The sequence below is a fragment of the Elgaria multicarinata genome, chromosome 2 (assembly GCF_023053635.1).
Source record: "Elgaria multicarinata webbii isolate HBS135686 ecotype San Diego chromosome 2, rElgMul1.1.pri, whole genome shotgun sequence".
Taxonomy (NCBI): Eukaryota; Metazoa; Chordata; class Lepidosauria; order Squamata; family Anguidae; genus Elgaria; species Elgaria multicarinata.
Genome location: NC_086172.1, coordinates 95,126,222 through 95,150,332, shown reverse-complemented (window position 1 = coordinate 95,150,332; position 24,111 = coordinate 95,126,222). Strand labels below are relative to the sequence as shown.

General features: G+C 39.1%; 1 protein-coding gene across 1 annotated transcript in view; it reads left to right on the top strand.

The window, feature by feature from the left end:
• Window positions 1-24,111, top strand: part of PDE3B (phosphodiesterase 3B) — an 89,402-nt gene that overhangs the window by 48,262 nt on the left and 17,029 nt on the right. The window contains exons 3-8 of the mRNA XM_063117241.1: window positions 4,099-4,347; window positions 5,630-5,769; window positions 13,522-13,628; window positions 18,526-18,712; window positions 19,282-19,358; window positions 20,272-20,396. Coding sequence (XP_062973311.1) covers window positions 4,099-4,347; window positions 5,630-5,769; window positions 13,522-13,628; window positions 18,526-18,712; window positions 19,282-19,358; window positions 20,272-20,396 — 885 coding nt within the window. The remainder of the gene's footprint in view (window positions 1-4,098; window positions 4,348-5,629; window positions 5,770-13,521; window positions 13,629-18,525; window positions 18,713-19,281; window positions 19,359-20,271; window positions 20,397-24,111) is intronic.

Genomic DNA, 24,111 nt, shown 5'->3' with positions numbered 1-24,111 from the left:
CAACCCACCCAACCATCCCCTCTTCGGTGTCTATGGGGAATATAAGTGTATTCACTTTCTTTATTTTCTTTACCATCTTATGTACCTTAAGTGTTAGTGTTATGGATATATTTCCTCTGTGTCGATGTCTCCATTGATACCGAGAATTTTTTTCTCAGTTCCGAGGCCACAATGTCGGTCTCCAGGAACTGAGGTAATCGTCAGGAACCCCCTTCTTTGCGCATGCGTACTCTCGGCATGCGGGAGGGGTTCCAGCCAAAAACGGCTTAGCTATAGAAGTTTTCCCGAACGGACTCCGCGCAGGCGCAGATCCCACTGTTGTGTGACTGCACAGATGACCACTCGAAGAACTACAGTTACAGGTAAGCAACCTGCATATCCTTCTCGTTTGTAGTATTGCTGAGCCAAGTATCCCCCATCTTGTAACTGTGCATTAGGCTTCTTTTTCCTAGGTGTAGAACTTAGCATGTATCCCTATTAAATTTCATTCTGTCATTTTTAGCCCAGCGCTCCAGCCTCTCAAGATCTCTTTGAACTTTGTTTCTGTCTTCCAGGGTATTAACTATCCTACCCAATTTTGTGTTTTCTCCAAATTTGATAAGCATTCCCTGCACCCCCTCATCCAAATCATTAATAAAAATGTTGAAGATCACTGGGCCTAGGACTGAGCCCTACGGAACCCTGATCAGTACCTCCCTCCAGTTTGAGAAGGTACCATTGATAAGCACTCTTTGAGTTCAATTCTGTAGCCCACTGTGGATCCACCTAATAGTTGTTCCATCTAGCCCACTTTTAGCTAGTTTGCTAATCAGAATGTCATGGGGCACTTTGTCAAAAGCTTTGCTGAAGTCAAGATATATTATGTCCACTGCATTCCCACAGTCCACCAGGGAGGTTACCCCATCAAAAAATGAGATCAGCTGGCTTCTAGCAATCACGGCATTGTTTTCAAGGTGCTTACACACTAACTTCTTTATAATCTGCTCCAAAATTTTCCCAGGAATTGACTAACTGGTCTGTAGTTCTCAGGTTCCTCCTTTTTGCCCTTTTTGAAGATAGGGACAACATTAGCCATTCTCCAGTCATCTGGCATTTCACACATCTTCCATGATTCCGCAAAGATAATAGACAGTGGTTCTGAGAGTTCTGCTGGCTCCTTTAATACTCTAGGGTGCAGGTCATCGGACCCTGGAGATTTGAACTCATTCAAAGAAATTAGGAGTTCCTTGACCAGTTATTTATCAATCTGAAATAGCAAGATTTCACTATAAAACACAAAAGGCGGAAAAATGAGAGGAAACCACTAATTCCACTAATTCTATTCCACAGGCATAAAAACTGACATTGAGGGAATTAATAGAGGCTATTCTAGGAGCAATTAATAGGCCAGCAACAAATCCCCTAACCAGTTCTCGTTAGGAAACAATAAACGGCTCATCAGGAAACAATAAAACAGATGAAAACTGCAAACAGGATGTATTGAATTTAAAGGAATAGCTGCACTTAAAGGTCTCAATAGTCCACACTAGAGTTTCCTCTTCATATTAGACAGGCTGTTGCTACAGTTGCATTTTATTATGAAAGAATTACCACTAATCTGGTGTGAAAAAACACTGGAGAATTATACAAAACAACAACAACAACTGGAGTGCAGTGAGCCACTAATGAGGATGTCTGAATGCTCCATAAAAAGTGAGTTAATGAAGTATGGCAGTTCTTGAGAAAAGCAACCATGTCAGCTGAGTTTTCTCTGTATCAAGCCCCTTATCTGTGAGTCTCTGCTGAAATTTTATTTTTGGTAGGGGCAAAGCTGCACAATGGTGTGCAATCGTAATTTGCATGCATAGCTAGAGATGCAAAATTTCTGGAAATTTTGAAGGCAGAATGGGTTTTTTTCCAAAAAAAAAAAAAATTAGGTAAAGAACCGAATTTTGGGGGAGAAATTAAAAAAGCAATAATAACACTTTTTACAGATTGAAAGTCAGTTTGTTACTTTAGGGACATAAAATGTAATTCTGTTCAAGTTGGTTTGGCATAAAATAATCACATTTAGTATATTAAAACTACAGTGTATTCAAGCAATTATTACAAATTGAATTTACTTTTTAAACTTTTTTACCTTTTTTTGTAACAAGTGGAGTTACAAGCTCCTGAACTGTAAGGTTAACACCTGAACTATAAGGAACCTCTTTGGTTTTGCCAGTTTATGAGGAGCAGGCAAAAGAACAATTTAAAAACCCCTGGAAGAAACCATCAACATTAGAAACAAAGAAAATTATTTATGTCTCCACTAGTCCTCCACAGTGTCAAGCAGAAATAAAACACCCATTCCCATAAAAAGAACTGAGAAAAAGTGGGGGACCAATAGATTCAATGAATATGCATGAAATTTAATCAGACTCATTTTCTGAGCTATTATATGGCTATCACTATCAGTTTCAGTCTCTGCTTCAATGGCAGTGCCCCCTAGAGGCAGAAATGCATCTTACACTTGCATTGGAGAGTTGTAGTCCCAGTTAGGGGCGTGCTCCACTCTGTGTCGGATCCATGAATCCGAAGTGGAGCGGGTTGATCCGGACCTCCTAAGCCCGATTTCGGATCAGGGGAGGTCTGGATCGACCCGAAGCAGTTCAGAACGGTCCAAATTGATTTGGACTGTTCTGAAGCTTTGTAGCCAGGTAAGTGGGGAGGGGGGGCTTACCTGGCTCCCCTGTTTGCCGCAGCCACGGTCTGTGCGGCGACGGCAGTGGAGCCAGGTAACTGGGGGAGGGGGGCTTACTCCTCCATGAGGTGGCTTCGACTGCCACCAATGCCTAAGACCGGAAGTAGGCCGCGGTGTATCTCCAGCCTTAGGTGTGGGGGACGGAGCCAGGTAAGTTGGGGGAGGGGGGCTTACCTGGCTGCCCCAGAGGCAGAAAGGTGAGCAAGAAAGAAGGTTGGACATCGCTTACTGAAGCTGCTTGGGCTGCCTTCCGGTAGTGGCGCACAATACCCTCCACTTGCCTTTCCCAAGGGAAGGATAGGAAGACAGTGTGCTTTGTTGGCTGCCACTGCTTGAAGGCACTCCAGGGCTTTCAGGCAGCAACAGCAGCATCCAACCCCCACCTGGTTGGGTGGGTGAGGTGTTGCCAGTTTGGTCCTATGTGGTTAAGAATCTTTAGGCGACTTGGCAACTGCCCAGATAATTTCCATCTGCAGGTTCAAAGTTGGGAAGACTGGCCACTCATTACACTTGCCAGAAGGGTGCAGCTACTTTCCATGGCAAGTGCTGTGCTGCTGTTCTCCCTTTTAAAAGAAATCTAGCTAGTTACATACTCCACTGCTCCAGCACAGAAAAGGGATGTGTGTGCTAAGCCACCAATGAAAATGTTAAAGAGATTTGGAAAATATTAACATAGTGGTAGCAGGAATGGTAGTCTTGCTGTGTTTTTACTGCTTTAAAAATATTTCTTTATGAGTACTTCATCAGACATGATTACTGACAATAATTATTATTCCAAATCTGAAAAAGGACATTTGCAAAGTTTCATGGATATGCTTGCAACGCCCATGGAATTCTGTTGCTTGTCAAAGTATGATTTATCATTGTGTGACCTCCTCTCCCATGGTGAGTAGTAGAAGTATGCTATATTGAGGAGGCATCTAATTTTCCAAAGAACAATATGTTGTATTTCACTCAGGAAATATATTGTTTCAACAAAGCATAACATCAAGGAAAGAGTGTTTAAAATGTGAACAAATTAATAACAAATCATGTATTTCATGGCAACTGTAGAGGAAACCCTATGTTTGGAGAACAGAATAAATGCTACAAGTTCACATATAAATGTTTGGTGGCAAACATTATTTTTCCCCCAAACTAAATAAAATGACATAATCAAATATTTTGTATTAATTTTTGTAGTATATTTATATGAACATTATTTGTACTAATTTGTGAATATCGATGTATCTAAAACCTTTTTGTTTAAATATATTATAATACCACCTTATCAAAACTCTCATGACATATGTTCCTATTTGTATGAAGATTTGATATATCGATCTTACAATAAACAGGCTGCTGTTAATAGCGGACAATATTTCTCTCTGTTTTAGAATGCCTGCAGTGGAACTGGAGTTGATCTTTCGGTACTAAATGAGACTCGCAACATGGTGTCTGATCTTCTGAGTGATCCAGTCCTTCCCCCACATGTGATTTCTTCCCTGCGAAGCATCAATAGCTTGATAAGTGCTTTCTCAGGCTCATGCAGACCGAAGGTTAACCTGTTCACCCCTTTTCCGGGCTTTTACCCCTGTCCAGAAATGGAAGACTCATCTGAAAGAGGAGATCGTAAGCTGCACAAGGTCAACATATTACAATTGTAATCAGTACATGACATGTTAAAATACATTCAAGCGCAATATCTATGTATCTATATTGAGGTTTGAAACACTTCTGGATTCTGCCCCCCTCCCCTCCCCTCCCCTCACTCAGAATTTGATAACTTTCATATTTCTCTTGATTAGGTTGTAGACAAACATGAAAAACGAAAACAAAACAGAATTATATACATATTATATGACTCTCTGACTGCACTGAACAATTGTGTGTTAGGCAGGGTGCAAGATAGTTTGGTCCAGATCAATGGAAGGTTGAGCAAAACTTGAAATGGGAAAAACATTTGAGTCCCCCACCATTTGGATTAGTTACCCCATCCCTGAATTGAAGAACGCAACAAATAATTGGCTGGTTAATTCAGTACAAACCACACCTGGTAGAAAACCCTGTCAGGACTTGGACATTTTACCTAGCTACCCTTGGCTCCCTGTCCCAATTACCAGCCCTCCAAACTTCTCCTACCCTGTCGTCCTCCTTCCTGTCAATAATGCACTGTCCTAGCCCTACTTTATGGTTTTCTCCTATCCTAGTTTCTAATTGGCTTCTCTATTAGCTGTTGTTTCCCCAGAATCCTGGTGTTTGGACCACTTTCTTTAGCCAGCCTTTCTCCTCATCTGTTGCCCTGTCACTTGTCTCTCCCTTCTCCCATATCGCATGGCCTCTTCTCATAAGCACTGTGCAACTTCTTCCAATCCCCCCTCTCAGTTTAGCCACTTCCCTGTTTTCTCTTCCTTTTTCTTCCAGCTTTCTCCCTCCATTCCTTCAGGTTCGTCTTTCACTCAATTGCCAATTTTGCATCTTTCCTTCACTCTCTGTCTTCTATCCCTGTTTGAGGTTTTAATCCTTGCCAAATTGAAAATTTGCCATTCCTTCCAGAAGCTAGATTACAAACTGTTTAAATTTCCTAAGAAACAGAACATTCCATGTCAGCCAAACAGTGTTGCAGGCTTCACTGTCACAACTGCATTATAGAACATTTATTACGTTTGTGCCAAGTTGTTCCTCTAGGAGTGGGCTGCAATACAAATGAAAGATAGAGCTAGATACTTTTCTAATGTTCAAACAGTTGTTTTATATATGGATATTTAAAGTTAAAATAGTTCAGCCAGTTGTGTAATCCATCTTAATAACTTTATTTTAACTGAATAATGCTTATATTGAGTGTGTTTGTGTACTGTTGTAGAAATAAGAAGAATTATAAACTGTTTTCTGTAGGAAAAACATAACTTTTCTTAACTTTTTCAACAGGTACTAAACAGCCGAAATAGCTTACCAACACCACAGTTAAGGCGGAGTTCAGGAGCCTCGGGATTGCTGCCTATTGATCCATTGTCTAGATGGGAACGCAATAATGGCAAAAGATTGCATCATGAATATAATCCATTAAGGTCAGCATTTTATAAATATAAAATTCCCTCTACTGTCCATGTTATTTAGCATTTATAATTTTTAGAATTAAAATTTGACTTGAGTTCTGGGATGAAGTGGAGAAAATGTTTCAGGTAAAATGCTTTGCCTTAACTATACAAAATTAATTACACTACAGGTGCCACAGTAAAAATGTATAAAAATAATTATGTATGATTGTGTTACTTCATTCATCCAATATATTTAAAGGGTGACACTTTGATATTTATTTACTATTTATTTATTAAAACATTTATATCCTGCCCTATATAACAAGGATCTCAGGGCGGCATACAGATAAAATCATACATATAAAATAGAACAATAAATATACAATTCAAAACAAATTAAACTATTAATATGTTAAAACCAGTATGAATTTTTTAAAACAGTAAAATCCAATTAAAACAAGACAGTGTGCAGACTGGTGGATTTAGCCATCAAAGTCTTTGTTAAAAAAGCCATGTCTTAACCTGGCGCCTAAATGAAGCCAGTGCCGGTGCCAGTCAGGCCTCCAGCAGGAGGGAATTCCACAGCTGGGATGCCAGAACAAAGGAAGCCCTCTCCCGTGTCCCACCATGTATGTCTCATGATATGCAATTGATATTTGATGGCAACCACTATTTCTGAAGCTCAGGTTTTAAAGGAAATTACAATTAAAGATAAATTATAATATGTTCTCTATCTATATATTTCTTATAAAATAGTGAGAGAAAATTTTGGAGGCTGGCATCAGTGGAAGCACATCATCAATTTATCTCTCTCTTTTAGGGTAGAAACACAACAAAAGTAATATAACTTGTATGGATGCCGTCAACATCCTAAAATTCTATTTTGCTCTTCAGGGAAGCATTAGTGAGTAATAAAGTATATATTAACTAGATTTATTAATCTTTATGGATTTCTTAGTTTTTTATTTGCCCAATATTGTAACTTTAGCATGCTGAGCTTAAAGAGTAGGAAGAGGAATCAAGTAGATCAGGTTAAACGTTTATTGTTTATTTTTATTTATTTATTATTGCATTTATATCCTGCCTTTTTTCCTCTAAGGAACCCAAGGCGGCATACATAATCCTCCTCCTCCTCTCCATTTTATCCTCACAACAACAACCCTGTGAGGTGGGTTGGGCTGAGAGTCTGTGACTGGCGCAAAGTCACCCAGTGAGCTTCCATGGCAGGGTGGGGACTAGAACCCAGATCTCCCAACTCCCAGTCCGACACTTCATCCACTATGCCACACTGGCCTTTTTGCAAAGACCTTTATGTCCAAAGGCCTTTGCAAAAATTCAAAACATGTGACCCCACAAATCACATTTGCAAACACAATTGCTGAAAGTACTAGCACTTAAAAAATAAAAGTATTAATGATTAAATCAGAGCATCGCTATAGGAATTTCATGCTATCTCTGATAGCTCCTTTGCATTGATCTTTGCTGCAGCCAGTGCAAAAAGACTGACGTTAAAAGGCGATATCTAATAATAAAATATCTTTTCTGGGAGTTTTTTTTAATGTAATCCCAATTATACTATCTAGAAACTTAAAATAAGGATCTGAGTACATAGAACAAAACAAGATGTACTGTATCTCAGCATTTCCACAAGAGCATCTACACTGGACCAGAGGAATCCAAAGATGTTACCCATTAACCATGGTTGATGGCATTGTAGGTACAAAGGCTTGTTTGGGCTTGGGAAAAGTAACATTAACCAAATAAGAGATTCAATAATTAATCATTTTTATGCATCCAAAGTCACCTTGAAAATGTAGTATTTAAGATTATTGCTCTATCAGAAAATGCAGTTCGTTCAAAAATCTTGTCTCTGAATTTAGCACCTATAGTAGGTGTGACCCCAAAATGTGAAGAAATAAAATAAAACTTGAATACCTTGTGGTATTTAGAAACCCAATCCTTGTAATTCTGTAACTTGAAGTAACACAACTTAGAAAGATAGATATCTGGAAAAAAATAATTAATTATAGCATTATGGATACAAGGTACAATTGAAGGAAGTCCAACCTCTGCACAAATGAGAGGTGTTATAGTACTAGACAGCAAAACTGAGAACTTTATCAGAAAACTGTTGTGTAGAGCTTCTAATTTAACAATTTGGGAATCCTCCCAATCTCAATTTCATTCAGTAAAAAAGTACAAACTTTTTAAAAAGCCCTTAAAAACAACAACCCAACAACCTCAAATGTTAAAAGACTCCTTGCTCAGACCCCTGGACCTATTTACTGGAAATATGCCAGATTTTATCCAAATAGGAATTAACCTATTGCTCAGAAAAGATATAGAAGATTACCTGGAAGTAGTGGTGCAGTGGCAAGCAAGTTAAGCCCTGTCCACAAGTCATCCACAAGTTCAAGGTATACATGTATAAGGGAGAGTGGTGCTTGCAGTATCAGAGGCAGAAGCAGGACAACAATCCACCAGAATCAAACTGTCAATTCAGTTTCTGAGTTGTTAACTAACTTTATTTGGATATGACGGAAAACTGGTTTATTCAATTTGTTCTCCTCAGTCATGAAGGAAGAGATTTTGAATTTGTGAGGGTTTGCTGCTGCTCATGCTCATAATACTAAACCATATTCAGTGGCAGGATGAAGGTGAGGAAGGTAGATGTAGTTCTGTGAGTGCCAGCTTCCAATCAAGGAATGACTTTACCAGAGCTCTCCTTTTTAGTTCCAGTCAAAGTGCTTTGGGGAGGGATGGAGAAGGAATATATCAGAAGGAGTGCACATAAATCACAGTCACAAACAACTAAGAACACAGCAAATTAACCACAAAACTATGGGCATGGGGAGACTATTTTCCCTTTTGAAACACTCTCAAATTTTAAGGGCACCAGCAAAAAACCCCTTGCATCTTTACAGACACTAGCACAAACCCCCTTTACCCCTAATAAGGGCCTATGTAGTATACCTGAAAATTTCATCAAGTTTTAAAGCTTGTACATTTTTATTTCATTCAGTAAAAAAGTACAAACTTTTTAAAAAGCCCTTAAAAACAACAACCCAACAACCTCAAATGTTAAAAGACTCCTTGCTCAGACCCCTGGACCTATTTATTGGAAATATGCCAGATCTTATCCAAATCTGCCTAAACGTATAAATGTTATAGGTATTTGTTGATTTTTCCCATTACACTCAATGGGGAAGTCATCTGAGGCTTTGGAAAATGATACAAAGCAGCCCTTCAACTCAAATCCCAAGCCAAAACACGGTAATATTCCAAGTCTCCAAACCAAAGCAGGCCCCTATCTGAGCTCACACAGTGGATTCAGGCTTGAATATCTTCTTCTGTGCATAACCCTGGTAGTTACTAGTTTATGCCCATTAGAACTCATTCTTGCAAAGCTCTTGTATTTCATATAGAAACCGAGGACCTACAAGTAACATATTAACATGTTACAAATCTATCATCCTTGATGGTTGTACTGCTTTTCAGAATTTACTCTATTAATTCTTCCAGATTCTTGACCTCCCAACACTTCCATCAGCCTTAGGTAACATGGCCAATGTTCAGGGATGCTGAGAGTTGTAGTCCCAAATATCTGGAGGGCACCAGGTTGAGGGAGGCTGTTTTAGGGGGTGATGCAATGCTTGCTAATATAAAATGTCACATTCTACTTGCCATTTAGTAACAATAGGAAATATCTGAATTATTATATAAAAGTAACTGGTAGCATAAATCTTTCATCTTAAGTAAATTTAGGAATTATTCTTAGTAGTGAGATTTTTCACAATATGTTTACTTTGCAGTATAATGGTATAGGTTTTCAAGTAGACATCTAAGTCAAGAGGCTAGCCACTGGACCTGACTAAAAACATATAGATATCATGCAGGGTGTGGAAATTGTCACTTGGGTTGCATACAAAATATATTAACATTTGTTCTCTCTACCCAGAAAATAAAAGACAAGGTTTTGAAAACTTTATGGATTTTACAACATGTCTATTAAATTGTATGCTGTGTATGTATTTTCAAGCTTTCAAACAGCAGATGGCATAGTTTAGCAACATAGCTGCCAGTTTATAGTCAGCTATCAAAACTGAAAAGGATAGAATACAGAGCTTAAAGAAGTATTTCTTAACAATTATTAGTATTAAATTTGAATAAAGGACCAAAACAGCCTTGATCAAGATTTTGAATGTTAAATATGTGTTGGTGCACTAAACACAAGCTTTATCTTAAAAAAAATGTATAAATGAGTGAATTTTGAAAAATAGTCTATCATTGTAAAGTGAACATTTTTTTCACTATTTTCCCCTCACACACAACAGTGTTTTACGAAATTGGTGATGTTAAGATTCATTACTGAAGAGGTTGGCACCACACATTGGGGGGCACAAACCTATCCTATGCAGGGTTCCTGCCATCCTGCATTTCGCCCATCTAGGCATGGCTTTGGGGAAGGGGAAGCAAGGGGCCTGGAGACCCGATAGGTAGCTGTGTAAAGCGGCTTTCACAGTTTCTTTCTCTTCTCACCTCTGGGACTGCCCCTTTTTTGCCATTTCCATGCACCATTTCCGAGTTCAGAGACGTAGCTGGCATGGCAAGAACCATGCTGTGCCGGCTGTGATGGGGTGAGGGAAGGGGTGGGAAGTGTGGTTCCCAGAAACCAAACAACCCCATGGTCTTCTAGACAGTGTCTAATGGCCATAGGATTGTACTCTAAATGTAGTAGAAAATGATTTAAAATAATACAGGAAATAACCAATTCTTTATGACAAATTAAGTGAGTTTCAACTGCCTGAGGAAGAGAGAAGCTGCTACAGTATAAGAGGTGGGTGGCTTTGGGAGAGGAATACATATGGATAGCATGCATGTATGTGTATTTGGAAGGAGCTGTGAAACAAAAATGGGAAGGAGAAGAGAAAATGGAGGGGAAAAGATACATAGAAAGTATTGAAAGAAGAGGAATAGATATATGCTATTTGAATCTCAAAGGGATTGTCCCCTGTTAGGATTAACCTGGAACATGCCACTTGCAAGTAGCTGTGAGGAAATGTCCAGCATTATAAGAAATAATTGAATCAATCAATCAATCAACACACAGTCACAGAAGTGGCAAGGCAATAAATGTACAGTGAAAAAGCATTCAGTCAGACATGCCTCAACATTCAGTTTCTCAATTTGTATACTCCAAATAATGAGAGCAGCATTGTCTGGAAACTACTACTACAAACTGGAAAATTCTTCTTTAGCAAGTTACAATCAGTGAAAATAAATAAATGTCATGTTTAGAGAGGGGTGAGAAATGTGTTTGGTTTGCAAACTGACTGAATTCACACCTTCTGAACCTAAACATGAACTGGAACACAGCTAGATGTTGTAATTTGTTTGTACATCTCTGAAGTTTGCGATACAGTTTGCAAAAAAGTGTACATTTGAAAATGTGTGCATTTGAAACACTGCGTAAAAATGTGTACATTTGGGGAAATGCATACAAAAATGTTTTATTGAATGGAAAAATCATTTGCCAAAATGTGTACATTTGAAAACTGCACAAAATATGTAAGTTTCAAGAATCTGTACATCTTGAAAAATGCACAGTCTGATATGGTAATGGGACAGAACAAACTGAGCAGTGGAAAATGTAACTTGAATGAAATTAAGCTTGACAGATTCACCAAGTCACAAAGATTAACTGTTAGCAATGAAAGCAAGTTCTCAGAATAGCCATAACACGCATTAAGACTTTAAGGTAAAAGTGATCATTTTAGGAATTTTTCTCCATGGATACATTAGCTAACACAGTGGAAACAGAAAATACTTGTCTTCAATCATTATTCTTAACAATGTTTAATAATTAACAAATTCCTCTTTTGTTAGTGGGAAGTGGTAACAAGTGAAACCACTTTATTTAATATTATGTAAACCACCCAGAGAGCTTCGGCTGTGGGGCCGTATAAAATGCAATAAATAAATAATGGCATAGACTTTAAATCAGTTATATATAGCTATCTTAAACAGTCAACATGAATGCTTTGACTACACTTGATTCTAAAAGCTGAACCAAACCTTTAAGGATTGGTATTAGTTTCATTTGAGCAATTATCATGATGTTAGAATTAAGCAAAGTGCTATAATTGAGGTGATGGTTCTCCATTTCTTTCAAGCAGTGTAATTAGCATCTACTTATACAGGAGAAAAACTAGTAACAGTGTATCATAACTGTTTATGCTGTCTTTGTATGTAAGTCAAGGCAAAACAAATTTGGCAGTGTGAGTGATACTAAAAGATTGCAGTACATCTAACGATTATAGCAAGGAATGGGTGAATCAGTCTGTTTCTGGTCCATGTCATTCATACCTCCGTCCTATCTCATTTCTGCATCAATATGTGCTTTAAAACACACACATATGTTCACATTATTTTTAACATTTTTTTCTCATAAAAGATGCATTTTTGTATGCATTTTATCTTAAAATACATAGACATGTACACATTTTAACCTAAAATAAGCATTTTTAATGCACTTTTTCATGTTTTTTAAGAATTGCATTGCAAAATTTGGAGAAGTATGAAAACTAAGATTAACTGCATTCAAATCTGCATCTCAGTCCAGGAAGTGTGAATCAGGTCAGTTCACTTAAAAATACAGATCAAATGAAATCCATGAGCATCCCTATTTATATATAATGTAAACTAACTTCAATCCTATGTATGATTATTCAAAAGTAAATTCCATTTAGTTAAATGGGTCGTATTCACAGATAAGTGTATTTAGGACTGCAGCCTTAATTATTTACAGAGTAACTTAAGGAGTAAGATCCATTGAAATCAATGGACTGGTTCGCACAAACAACCCACCATAGCTTATTTAAGACACAGTGGGCTACAGCTCATGCAGACAGACATTTTTAATATTCAAGCCATAATGGAGCTTGCCATGTCATCTGAAATTGGGAAAAGGGTTTGTGCGAGGGTTAAACAACTTCACATAACCCATGGCCTGTTCTAGAGTTATATGAGAATTGTTTAATACTTACACATCATCTGCTGCCCAGGTTAGGACAACACTACAAGCCACAGCTTCAAGATTCAAAAACTCCATGGTATTTACCGCACCCCACCATGGCTTAAACATGGTGGGCTGCAATGATTAGCAAAGAGGGTTAATCTGGTTTACATCTGAGTACACGTGTGTTGGATTGGGCTGTTAGTCAACTCTTCTAAAGCATAACTTTTGTTCTATACATATTTCATAATACTTTTGGAATTATTTCATTGGATTGGATCCAGTGTGTCTCTTTTCCAAAAGAGAAGGGACTTGGGTTCAACAAAGTCCCCACTGGAGGAAGTGAGTTGTAGGGGGAAGAAGGAATCAGTGAAAAATCACCTCTCCCCCACTTTCCTCCAATGCTCACTAGAACTCTGGATTGAACCCATAATATTTAAGAAGACATTGCTGGTGAGCATGAGCAGGAGGGTGCTTTGGTCTGACCCAGCATGATTTTCCTTATTTACAAATTATCTTTCTGTTTAGGTCTTTAACCAGTTTTTTAAGGCTGGCTTATGCTATTTTAACTGTGTGTGTTTTAATCATTTACTGATGGATTTGTGTCTAGAGATGTTTGTGTATAGAATTCATTTTTAATAATCACCAATGCTGTAATTTGCTTTGATTGTTTATGTTTCAGTCACAAGATTAAAATGTGCTTATCTGCATTTTGGTCGAGTAGAATAACAAAAGAAAAACAAAATCTTTTTCTGTTTTTCAATTAGCCAAGGATCTTATCCAAATGGACCTTTGAACGCAAACCTGTTGACAATACCAAAACAAAGATCATCTTCAGTGACCCTAGCTCATAATATAGGATCCAGACGAGCTGGTAGGATAAGAGTGAATTACTTCTTTATGACTTGGCTGCAGAAGTGACTCTCGAATGATAGAGTTTTCTGAATAGCAGCGCCATTTATACCACATAAAATAGTTTTGTTTTGTTAAGATTCTCATAAGTGTATCTAAGTTAAATAATGTATTTTGTTGCTTATTCAAATAAAATATATCTTTTACAAAGGATTTAAAGATACTGCATATCATAATAATTTCTTCTAATTCTGATGTTCAGGCTGTAAATGCCATTTCTTAAGTAGCCAAAACAGCAGCACCACTACACAAAAATGGAGAAATCAGGAACCTTGGGAAAACTCCAAGGTTTTGAAAAGTATAAAAAAATTAGATTTTTTTTTTTTTAATGGGCAGGACCCTTAAAAACAACCTGATGAGAATTGAGCATGCTGAATGACCATGGAAGGCTGACTGTCTGGGGAAGAGGAATGGAGAAGCAGGGTGGGTGAATGGATCAGAGTGTCTGGAATCCTGGACATGGAACAATCCAGAGTGCAACATTTCCCACTCGTGTGTATACTAATAACAAATTCATTTATTTGGTTTGCATGCAACGGCAATTCAAGGGTCATTCAACCCATGAATTGCCAGGGTACAGTGGGCGTGAGTGAGCACCCTACCTCCCCCACACTCATTGTTTCCACTTTATATCTAGCTTTGTAAACAACCCAGGAATGCCCTGTTCATGGGTTGTTGTCACGATGTGTAGACTCGGCACTCTGGGTTGTTTAGGATTAAACAGCCCAGAGTTTTAACCCAACCAAAAAATATGGTGATTGTTGGGTTAAAGTTCTTAGTTGTTTAACCCTAAACAACCCAGAGTGCCAAGTTCGGCCATCATGGCAACAACCCAGGAACAAAGCCCGATACAAAGCAGAAGCAATGAGTGTGCAGGATGCAGCGCTTGCTCGTTCTAGCATGGCCAGATCACGACTAACTATGGGTCAGTCATGACACGCGAATCACATCATTGTCTCAGTGCATATACTTAATGGAGTGAAAACAGCACCACCATCGAAGAGAGAGTTACCAGTATGCTCAGTGCAACTTCAAGGTTTCCAGAAGTGCAAAATATCTGTAGAGATAAAAACATGAGGGGGCAAACCTCCCAGCACAACAATGAGGATTCTCACTGGGCACAGAATGAGGGTTTTCAGGTGATCAGTGGGGGAAGCAATGCAGTGTTGGTTGTTTCCCCTGCCCCCATGCATCCTGGTTGTGCAACTGGAATTAACCTAATTTTCCATGCTGCAGGTTGCTGTGTCGTTCAAACCTGGCATGCAGTGTGGCAGCAGTGACGTTTCAACCATCCCACTGCAAGCCATTGGTTGAAGGGTGGGTGAAAAGTCACTACCACGTACCTGGTTCAGACAACACAGCAACCCACGGTACAGGTAATTAGAGTAATCCCAGTCATATGACCAGCACGTGTGGGAGTGGGGGAAACAACCAATGCTGTGTTGTTTCCCCTGCTGATCATCTGAACCCATTCAATGCTGAGTATCTTCTTTTGGAGCGGGGGGACTCAACAAATCTGGGTGGGAGAGGGGAATGGAAGAAGGTGTGGCTGATTGGCTGGAATACTGAACAGGAGCACTCCATGTTGCCACATTTTGTTGCTAATCCCACTTGTATAATATTTTGCATGTTGCAGATAATGGCAATCATCTAGTGACTAACCACACAACAATCTGGAAGAGGCTGAAAATAGTTCCATGCAGCATAAGAGATTTCTGAAAAAGCTTGAGTACAGCTAAAAGAGATCTCTGAATTGTGCCCCAAATATGTGGGTTTTAAACTGCTAGTTTCTACAATTTCACAAGTAATTTATAATTAAGGGGATATCTGTGCTGGAGATATAAACTGTTTTAATAATCATTATATCGCCTAAGAGAACCATGGGAACTAGTCTGAGCTTGTGATCTCCAACAGAGTTATCAGTACCCTCACCAAATGACAGTTTCAGGATTTTTGGGAGAAATCATGATAAGTATTATAAAATTAATATAGATTGGCCTAAGAGTGACATTATTTGTGCAGGTTAAATTATATTTTGGGAAGGTAGATACAATAAGATAGTGTTTAAATTCTGTGTGACCACCATTTCACTACATAACCAGTGAAAATGTTTGGCTTTCTCTTAAAAAGCACATTTTTGATTCTTATAACTGCAAAGATAAGTTTGAAAATGTGGCTAACACATGCTAAAATCTCCAGAGGATTTATGTTGGAGTTAGAGGTAACCCCTCCTAACCTACCTAATAGCTAAGTAGTACTGGGATAATGTTGCCTTAAGGCCAGTGCTGTGTTCTTGTTCAGTGGTGGATTGAAGTTAACAACACTAGAAACATTTGGAAGAGTGGTATACAGGCGCTGTTTATGAATGGACTTCTATTTAGACTTTTGGTCTGTCTTCACAGAAATTTATCTGTAATTTATACTACTTTCCCTTTCTTCTTTTTGATTTAGAATGGTGTGCTATTTGAAACTGAGGCTTTTGAAGCATGTAGTTGCATATGTCCCTTTTTATTTTATTTTTATTGTTTTATTTGTTAACATTCACAAAATAGTTCTTGTTCAGTGGTTGTGTAGGGAGGAGGCAGCTTGAAGTGGTAGATTATACCAAATTCCTAAGCCTAAAGGTGCTGATACTGCACCCCTAGCCAGCAATGGGAGATCTCTGGCCTTCCTTCTTCTCACATCAGTCCATTGGTTTCTGTCCACCACTCTGCCACTAAAATCATCTTCTTGGCTCGCCGCTCTGACCATGTTACTCCACTTCTGAAATCTCTTCATTGGCTTCCAATTCACTTCAGAATCCAATATAAACTTCTCCTGTTGACCTTCAAAGCTTTTCACGGTCTAGCTCCTTCCTATCTCTCCTCTCTCATCTCACACTATTGCCCCGCTCGTGCTCTTCGCTCCTCTGATGCCATGCTTCTCGCCTGCCCAAGGGTCTCCACTTCCCTTGCTCGGCTTCGTCCATTTTCTTCTGCTGCCCCTTACGCCTGGAACGCTCTTCCAGAACATCTGAGATCCACAAGTTCAATCGCAGCTTTTAAAGCTCAGCTAAAAACTTTTCTTTTTCTTAAAGCTTTTACAACTTGATGCTGTTTGGACTTTATACTGTTATACTGTTAGTTTTACCCTACCCTGCGCCTGTTTACCCTACCCAGTGCCTGTTTGCATTCTCTTCCCCTCCTTATCGCTCTACTATGATTTTAATAGAATGTAAGCCTATGCGGCAGGGTCTTGCTATTTACTGTTTTACGCTGTACAGCACCATGTACATAGATGGTGCTATATAAATAAATAATAATAATAATAATAATCTGGATTCTGCAGCCTGCTGCTTAAGTACAAATGCTATTCTATTTCATGAAACTGCCATTAGATGTAACACGTGGGGAAACTGCCATTACATTTTGTTTTTGTTTTTTAAAAAATGCTTTTCTCTGGATTCTAGCATTTCCCTTATAGTCTCCTCCTCATGGTTCTGCTTTTCTCCCTTCCCCCTTGAGCAGCTAGTCAGCACTCCTTGCTCAATCCCAACTGTTTTGGGGATTGCGGGTAGGCAGAATGGATACACTTGTGTCCAATCCCAGCCCCATCACATTTTTGGATTTTCCATTGATTTCTGTGGACAGCTCTTCCACCCTTGGGGATATTTAAAAATAGCTCCTCATTGTGAATAAGGAAAGGACCCATCCAGAGATGGTTGTTGTGTTCCATTCTATTTCCACTCCAACCTGTTTTTAATTTCCCCACTCTCACCAATCAGTCAGCATACCATGGGCACTGAACAATATTATTTAGGCTGTTTCTGGGGCTCCCTCCCCACTTAGGTTTCCCCCTCCTCTGGAAAGTTACTTATACTCTGACAAACCTGAGAGTCATCCTGAGTCTGCTGATTCGGTTACCCAGAGTCTTCTTGTGAGTGGGTGATGTTGTTTTGGCTACATAAGTGCAAGCACAAAAAGACTTGAATTGGTACTACTATATGGGTGATACTTTCAGTTTCCGAAAATTGTCAGGCTCTGATCTTTCTACAACCTTGCTAAGCCACCTAGCATGATGCCCATATTGTGTGTGTGTGTGTGTGTGTGTAAGATAGCTGGTATTAGCATACAGATTCTATTTTGAAACTGATGTGCAGCAGGTACTTATTTGATCAATAAAAAAAAAGTTTTGGGAATGTCCGTGGAGCGCATACACATTGTCCTTTTTATAATTATTATTCTTAGTATATCATAATATGCTTGTGGAACAGCTAGAGTAAAGCAGCCTAAGGAGAACCTCACTATCTAATGAAGGAAAAGAAAGGAAAAGAACCTCTCGTGCAAGCACTGAGTCATTACTGACTCTTGGAGGGATGCCATCTTTCGCTGACATTTTCTTGGCAGGCCTTATAGCGGGGTGGTTTGCCGTTGCCTTCCCCGGCCGTTATTACCTTTCCCCCAGCTAACTGGGTACTCATTTTACCGACCCCAGGAGGATGGAAGGCTGAGTCGACCTGAGCCAGCTGCCTGAAACCAGCTTCCGCCGGGATTGAACTCAGGCCGTGGGGAGAGTTTCAGGTGCAGAAACTGCTGCTTTACTGCTCTGCGCCACACGAGGCTCTGTCTAATGAAAGATTGGATATATCGGAGCAGAGTATGCTGAGCAGTTTACTCAGATCTCCAGTCCTGCCTTGTGATGCACACATATAAATTCTAGACATTGAAACTGATATGATTACTCATATTTAGGTTTATATTCACCCATATGCACAAGCTATATTTTAGGATGCATTTCTGAACTTCTTGTATCACACCAGGTGCTTTTCATGTGTTGTGCTTCTAATGATTTATTTCTTTGACTTCCCATCCCCACTGTAGGAACTTCCCAGAACCTATGTCCTGTGACTTCAACTAGTAATGGAAACCGATCACCTGTAGAATTTCCTGATACTGCTGATTTCCTTACTAAGCCAAGTGTTAATATGCATAAATCTCTGGGATGCCCACTTAGTTCTTCAGATGTTCAGCAACAATTTAGAACATCTTCACCTTATGCATGTAGTAGGTAATGTTCTCTTTTTATTTAACCAGCAGTTCTGTCATGCTCTCCTGGTTAATTCTACAGTCAAAATTTGAGAAGGGGCATCCCTTCCTACTTATTTCCAAACTACACTTTGTATCTTATTTCTTGAGTCATGCTCTTTGTAACATGTTTTGCATATTGTTGGCTGCTTTTCCTCATACTTTTATAAGCTTTCCACCTTGATGGCCCTCTGTGTTGATAGCAGATTGAAGTAACAGAAAACATTTCATGAATGTCCTTGTTGGCAATTTTCCTCTTTTATAGTCATGTCCTCCTGCATACTTTCTGCAAATAGTGTGGGACACTAGGGCTTGAAAAAACCTGGTATATAAAGATGCCTGGCCCTCTAATTTTCATTGAAACCTTCTGCCTGGGAGCAACTAAAATTGCATGATTGTAGATACTCTGAATAGGAGTTTCACTAGTTATATACTATCAGTGATTAAAACTCTTGTTTGTGTATGTACTCTTAAGGGAAAACAATATGATACTCAGAAAACTGTGAACAGAAATGTGAAATGACTTTTGTATCTTTTTAAATTTTCCATAAGTTGTGGACGACAGATATTCAAGTCTGTTGCAGCTTCATTATCTGAATCTATAGCAGAATATCAAAGCCGAAAATCAGGTGGGAATTTCAACACAGGTACATTTGACATCCTTTGTTACTATTGACTAATCCTTGTAGAAGATGAATTCATGTTGCTCAACAGAATTAATCTAAATCAATTTAAATCAGTGCAGAGTTGGACTCAAAATCATGTGGGCGGAAGGGGGGGGCAATTTTCCCTGATGTCTTCCTCTCCCCGTATCCCCCTCAAATCACTAAAATCTGCTCGGAGGGTTGGAGGACCCATTGAACAGCATGGGAGGTGGTGCTGGGGGTGTAGCAGTTTGGAGGAATTGCTGAAAATTGCTGCTCCACCCTCTTCATCCAGTGAGGAAGTTCTTCAGTATCCAAACCACTGATAGGTATATGCAAAAATTCGAATCTATTTCCCCACAGATTTTAGAATAGTATAGGAAATGCCAAACTCTTGATATGTTTTCTTCTCTTTTTTGAACTATAAATATTTGTGGTAGGAGAGCTATTGGAAAGGTTGCCCTTAAAATTATTTTTAAATGATAAGATTTTTTTTCTGTTTGTTTAATAACCGAGAATACTATTAAACTGAAAACTAAACATGACATTAAGACATAGGTATAAGTAGCCCTTATGAGAAGCTTCATGAGGATTAATACATAACAGAGGCTGCTTCCTAGGGCATAGTCTCTTTCTTCCCACTTGCTACCATGGAACAACACATCCAGAAGCAGCTAGTGAAAGTGAAGAAGTCCAGACAGGCCATTACAAATCTCTTAGCTTCTAAGTGCTGAGCATATTTTTTATGAAGGAGCATTCAGTCATGTGAGCTTCTGTTTGGTACAGCCAAGAATCTAATGTATGTTATAGAAACTTAACAGAATACAGGTTGCACAACTTTTTGTTGTTGAATGAATTTACTTTAATTAAACTGCAGTATTGTTTGCATTCGTTTAAGGTGAAGAACGAGACAGCAATATTTCAAAAGATTCCACCGATTTTACAGAGAAACTTCTGGATGAAACAGGAAAAACAGAAAATCACAATTATCAGATGGATCACACTGAGAATAATCAACCTGATGTAAGAATAATATTGCAATAATACGTGGTAATGTAATTCATATATTTAATAAGAGCTTTACTAAATAAATTGTTTCTATATTTAATTTGTTTTACAATATTGGCAATGGAATATTGTTTTGCTGACTCTTGTTATTCCAAATAGGTCTAAAAATAAATGTTTAAAATGTGGAAATCACCAAAAAGGTGAAGTAAATGTGTGATAAATGTACTATTCAAAATACAGGGTATGTCTGCACCTCCCGGCGATCTGGGAGGGAGCGGGGAGGATCTCGCGGTATTCTGCTCGTAAAAACCTCCCCTTTGGACAGACGATGCGTGCGACATCCCGGGAGGAATGAGGGATGTCTTGTCTGCCTTTTTTTTTTTTTTTTTTACTGAACGTGAGCGCACAAGCGCTTCAACATGAAAGTAAGTTTCTTTTTTAAAAAAACTCAATCGTGCTCCCACCCCCGATGGGCATGGAGCTCCATGCCCTGTGCCAGGATTAAGCTGCGATGGCTGCCCACACCTCCTGCAGTCTCTGGACGATACCGAGGCCGTGGGAAAAATCAGGCTAAAAGCCAACCCAGTTATCCCGGGGAAATGGAGGCATCATCCCACCCTGCCCCCAGGATCCCCTGTGCATCATGTGGACACACAGGGATGATCCCGGGGTGATCCCCAAGATAAGGCATGGTGTAGACATGCCCACAGTGTAACTTTTTCCTCATATTGAGGCAGTAGCTAAATCCTGTCGTTTTTTCCTGTATAATATTGCCAGGATTCGATCATTTTTGTCTGTCTCTTCTGCCAAGACTCTCGTTCACGCACTGGTTATTTCTCGGTTGGACTACTGCAACCTTCTTCTCACTGGCCTTCCTTCTTCTCACATCCGTTCATTGGTTTCTGTTCACCACTCTGCTGCTAAGATCATCTTCTTGGCTCGCCGCTCTGACCATGTTACTCCACTTCTGAAATCTCTTCATTGGCTTCCAATTCACTTCAGAATCCAATATAAATTTCTCCTGTTGACCTACAAAGCTTTTCACTGTCTAGCTCCTTCCTATCTCTCCTCTCTCATCTCACACTATTGCCCCGCTCGTGCTCTTCGCTCCTCTGATGCCATGTTTCTCACCTGCCCAAGGGTCTCTACTTCCCTTGCTCGGCTTCGTCCATTTTCTTCTGCTGCCCCTTACGCCTGGAACGCTCTTCCAGAACATTTGCGAACTACAAGTTCAATCACAGTTTTTAAAGCTCAGCTAAAAACTTTTTTTTTTCCTAAAGCTTTTAAAACTTAATTTTGTTCTGACTTTTATACTGTTAGTTTTACTCTACCCTGTGCCTGTTTGGTGCATTCTCTTCCCCTTCTTATTGTTTTATTATGATTTTATTAGAATGTAAGCCTATGCGGCAGGGTCTTGCTATTTTATTGTTTTACTCTGTACAGCACCATGTACATTGATGGCACTAAATAAATAATAATAATAATAATAATAATAATAATAATAATAATAATAATAAAGTAACAGTGAGCTTCAGCTGTAGGGCGTTATAGAAATGAAGAATAAAAAACACCTATTGTGCCTCAGAAGTAAAACCTTAGTTGGTCTGAACATCCTTGTTTAAGTTGTGGGAGCTGGTTTTCCATTTTCCTTTGAAATAGTACTCCTGGTTAGTATATATTGAGTTCCCATCTGATCAGCTTTACTGATCGTTCCCATTATTTCTGATGTTCGTGTCTGAGTGCTGATGCATATGTAGCCAGATCAGCATCAGTCACACAAAACAAAATATTTTGTAAAAATACCAAAAATGTAGGGGGAAACCTTCCTTTTTTGGAAATATCCTAAGAGGCAGGGCAACCCCCCCCCCCCAAAGCAGCCCAGTGAGGATTGGGCATAATCAATGGCCATGGAATACTGACTGAATATTCAGTGAGGGAAACAAAAAACTGGATTGTAGGGGAAATGGAATGGAGTATCCTGGAGAAAGGCATGTCTGACTGACTGGAACAGTGAACAGGAACACTCCTCTCTGTAACATTTTGTTGTAGGTCCCACTTTAGTTCTATTTATGCTCTTATCAAAAGTTACTGGACATTTTTACCTCTGTCTAGGACATCCAAGCCACTACTCCAATAATTCTCTACATTTTGGCAGTGGTTTCTTACTAGCACTCTGTCCCTGATTTTTTATCTTTCTAACCTTTTATACTTCACATGTGGAGGTATGAATTATTCTCCAAGTGATCACAAGCGCAACCCAAATCATGGGTGTGGCCTTCAACAACCACCCTGGTGAGAAAATCTACACTAGAAGAAAAGCTTAGTCTCTCTTAGAAAAGAGAAACCAAGACCTTCCAGACTCTAGAAATGTCACACCATGATACTCCATATAGGTGGGAAAGTCACCTCTAGTTCTTTACCAACTCAAACAAGTGTGAGGAATAGTTTTCCCATTGAGGTTCACATGATCTCTGTTGAAATCTCTTGGAGTCCACATTCCATCAGTTATTAGAAAGTGATCCATTTTCAGTTTCTACAATAATACTACATGTCAGCGTATTCTATAATCTGCTTATGTTGTATTAATGGAGCAAAGACTTACCTTCCATTGCCTCCCCCACCCCCCAATTCTAGTCCAGTAGAAACTGGGCCTGCTATCTTCTTTTCTAATCTGTGATTGTTAGAGAGGGCTGTGTATAGGCAGAGGAAGATCTGCATCCCTCTGACTTTCCAGATTGAATAGAGGCAGATGGAAATAGAGGTAAGCACACATACCAAAAGTTAACATGATCATGAAATGCAAGTTCAGCACAACCATATATAAGTGGGGAACCTCTGGCCCATGGGCTGCATGCAACTCTCAAGGTCTCCTCCTCTCTTCCACCTATGGTCCAAGTAGGCTTTTAAAAAGTCTGCATTGATGCCAATGAAGGGTTTTAAAAAACCTAATTGCCATGTGGGGAGTATTTCCAGGGCTGCTGCTGCTGGGGAGAGTTAAGCCCCCACACCACTCCCACAAAGCCATTGAGTTTTAAATTTGGATGTTAAGGTTTGTCATCCTCATGGATTTTCCCCCCTCTCATACGTATAAGTTATGTTTCAGCTGTGATATTTGGGATTAATAGCATGTGTTTAACTTTACTATTAGTGTTACTGTTTACTGGACCCACTGGAAATATTTATGCACTGTCTTAGTTCTTTGCAGATGATAGTGTATTTTCAGTGTTCATTGGTTTTAGGCCTTTACAACAATTGAGTATGATCAAGATTAAAATATTTAATATATTTTACACAAAATATACCATTGCAAAATGTTAGTTGTTGTGACATTATTACTCATTACACCAGGATTACTTGCATATGCAGAGATCACTGTGGATATTCAATCTTATATGGCTGGGTATTCTACATGAGTATGAGAGTAGAAGGAAAAAGAAGCACGAGAAAGCCAGAATATTAAATAAAAAATATTGGATCCACAGGTTCCTGAATAGCCAAGAATAGATATTAGCCGCCAAACAGTGATGAAGTGTTACTACAGTTCTTGAACCTGATTTGGCAGGTTCTTCAATTTATCAGTCATACTAGGGAATATCTTAGGACTCCTGTTGTGAAAGGACTAACAGGATTTGGATCTAGACCTGTCATTCTGCCTGTGGAAGGATACTGCTTGTTGAATGAGACTTCCCTGTCTCCCCCTGCCCCTTGTAACCCCGTTATTCTCAAAATC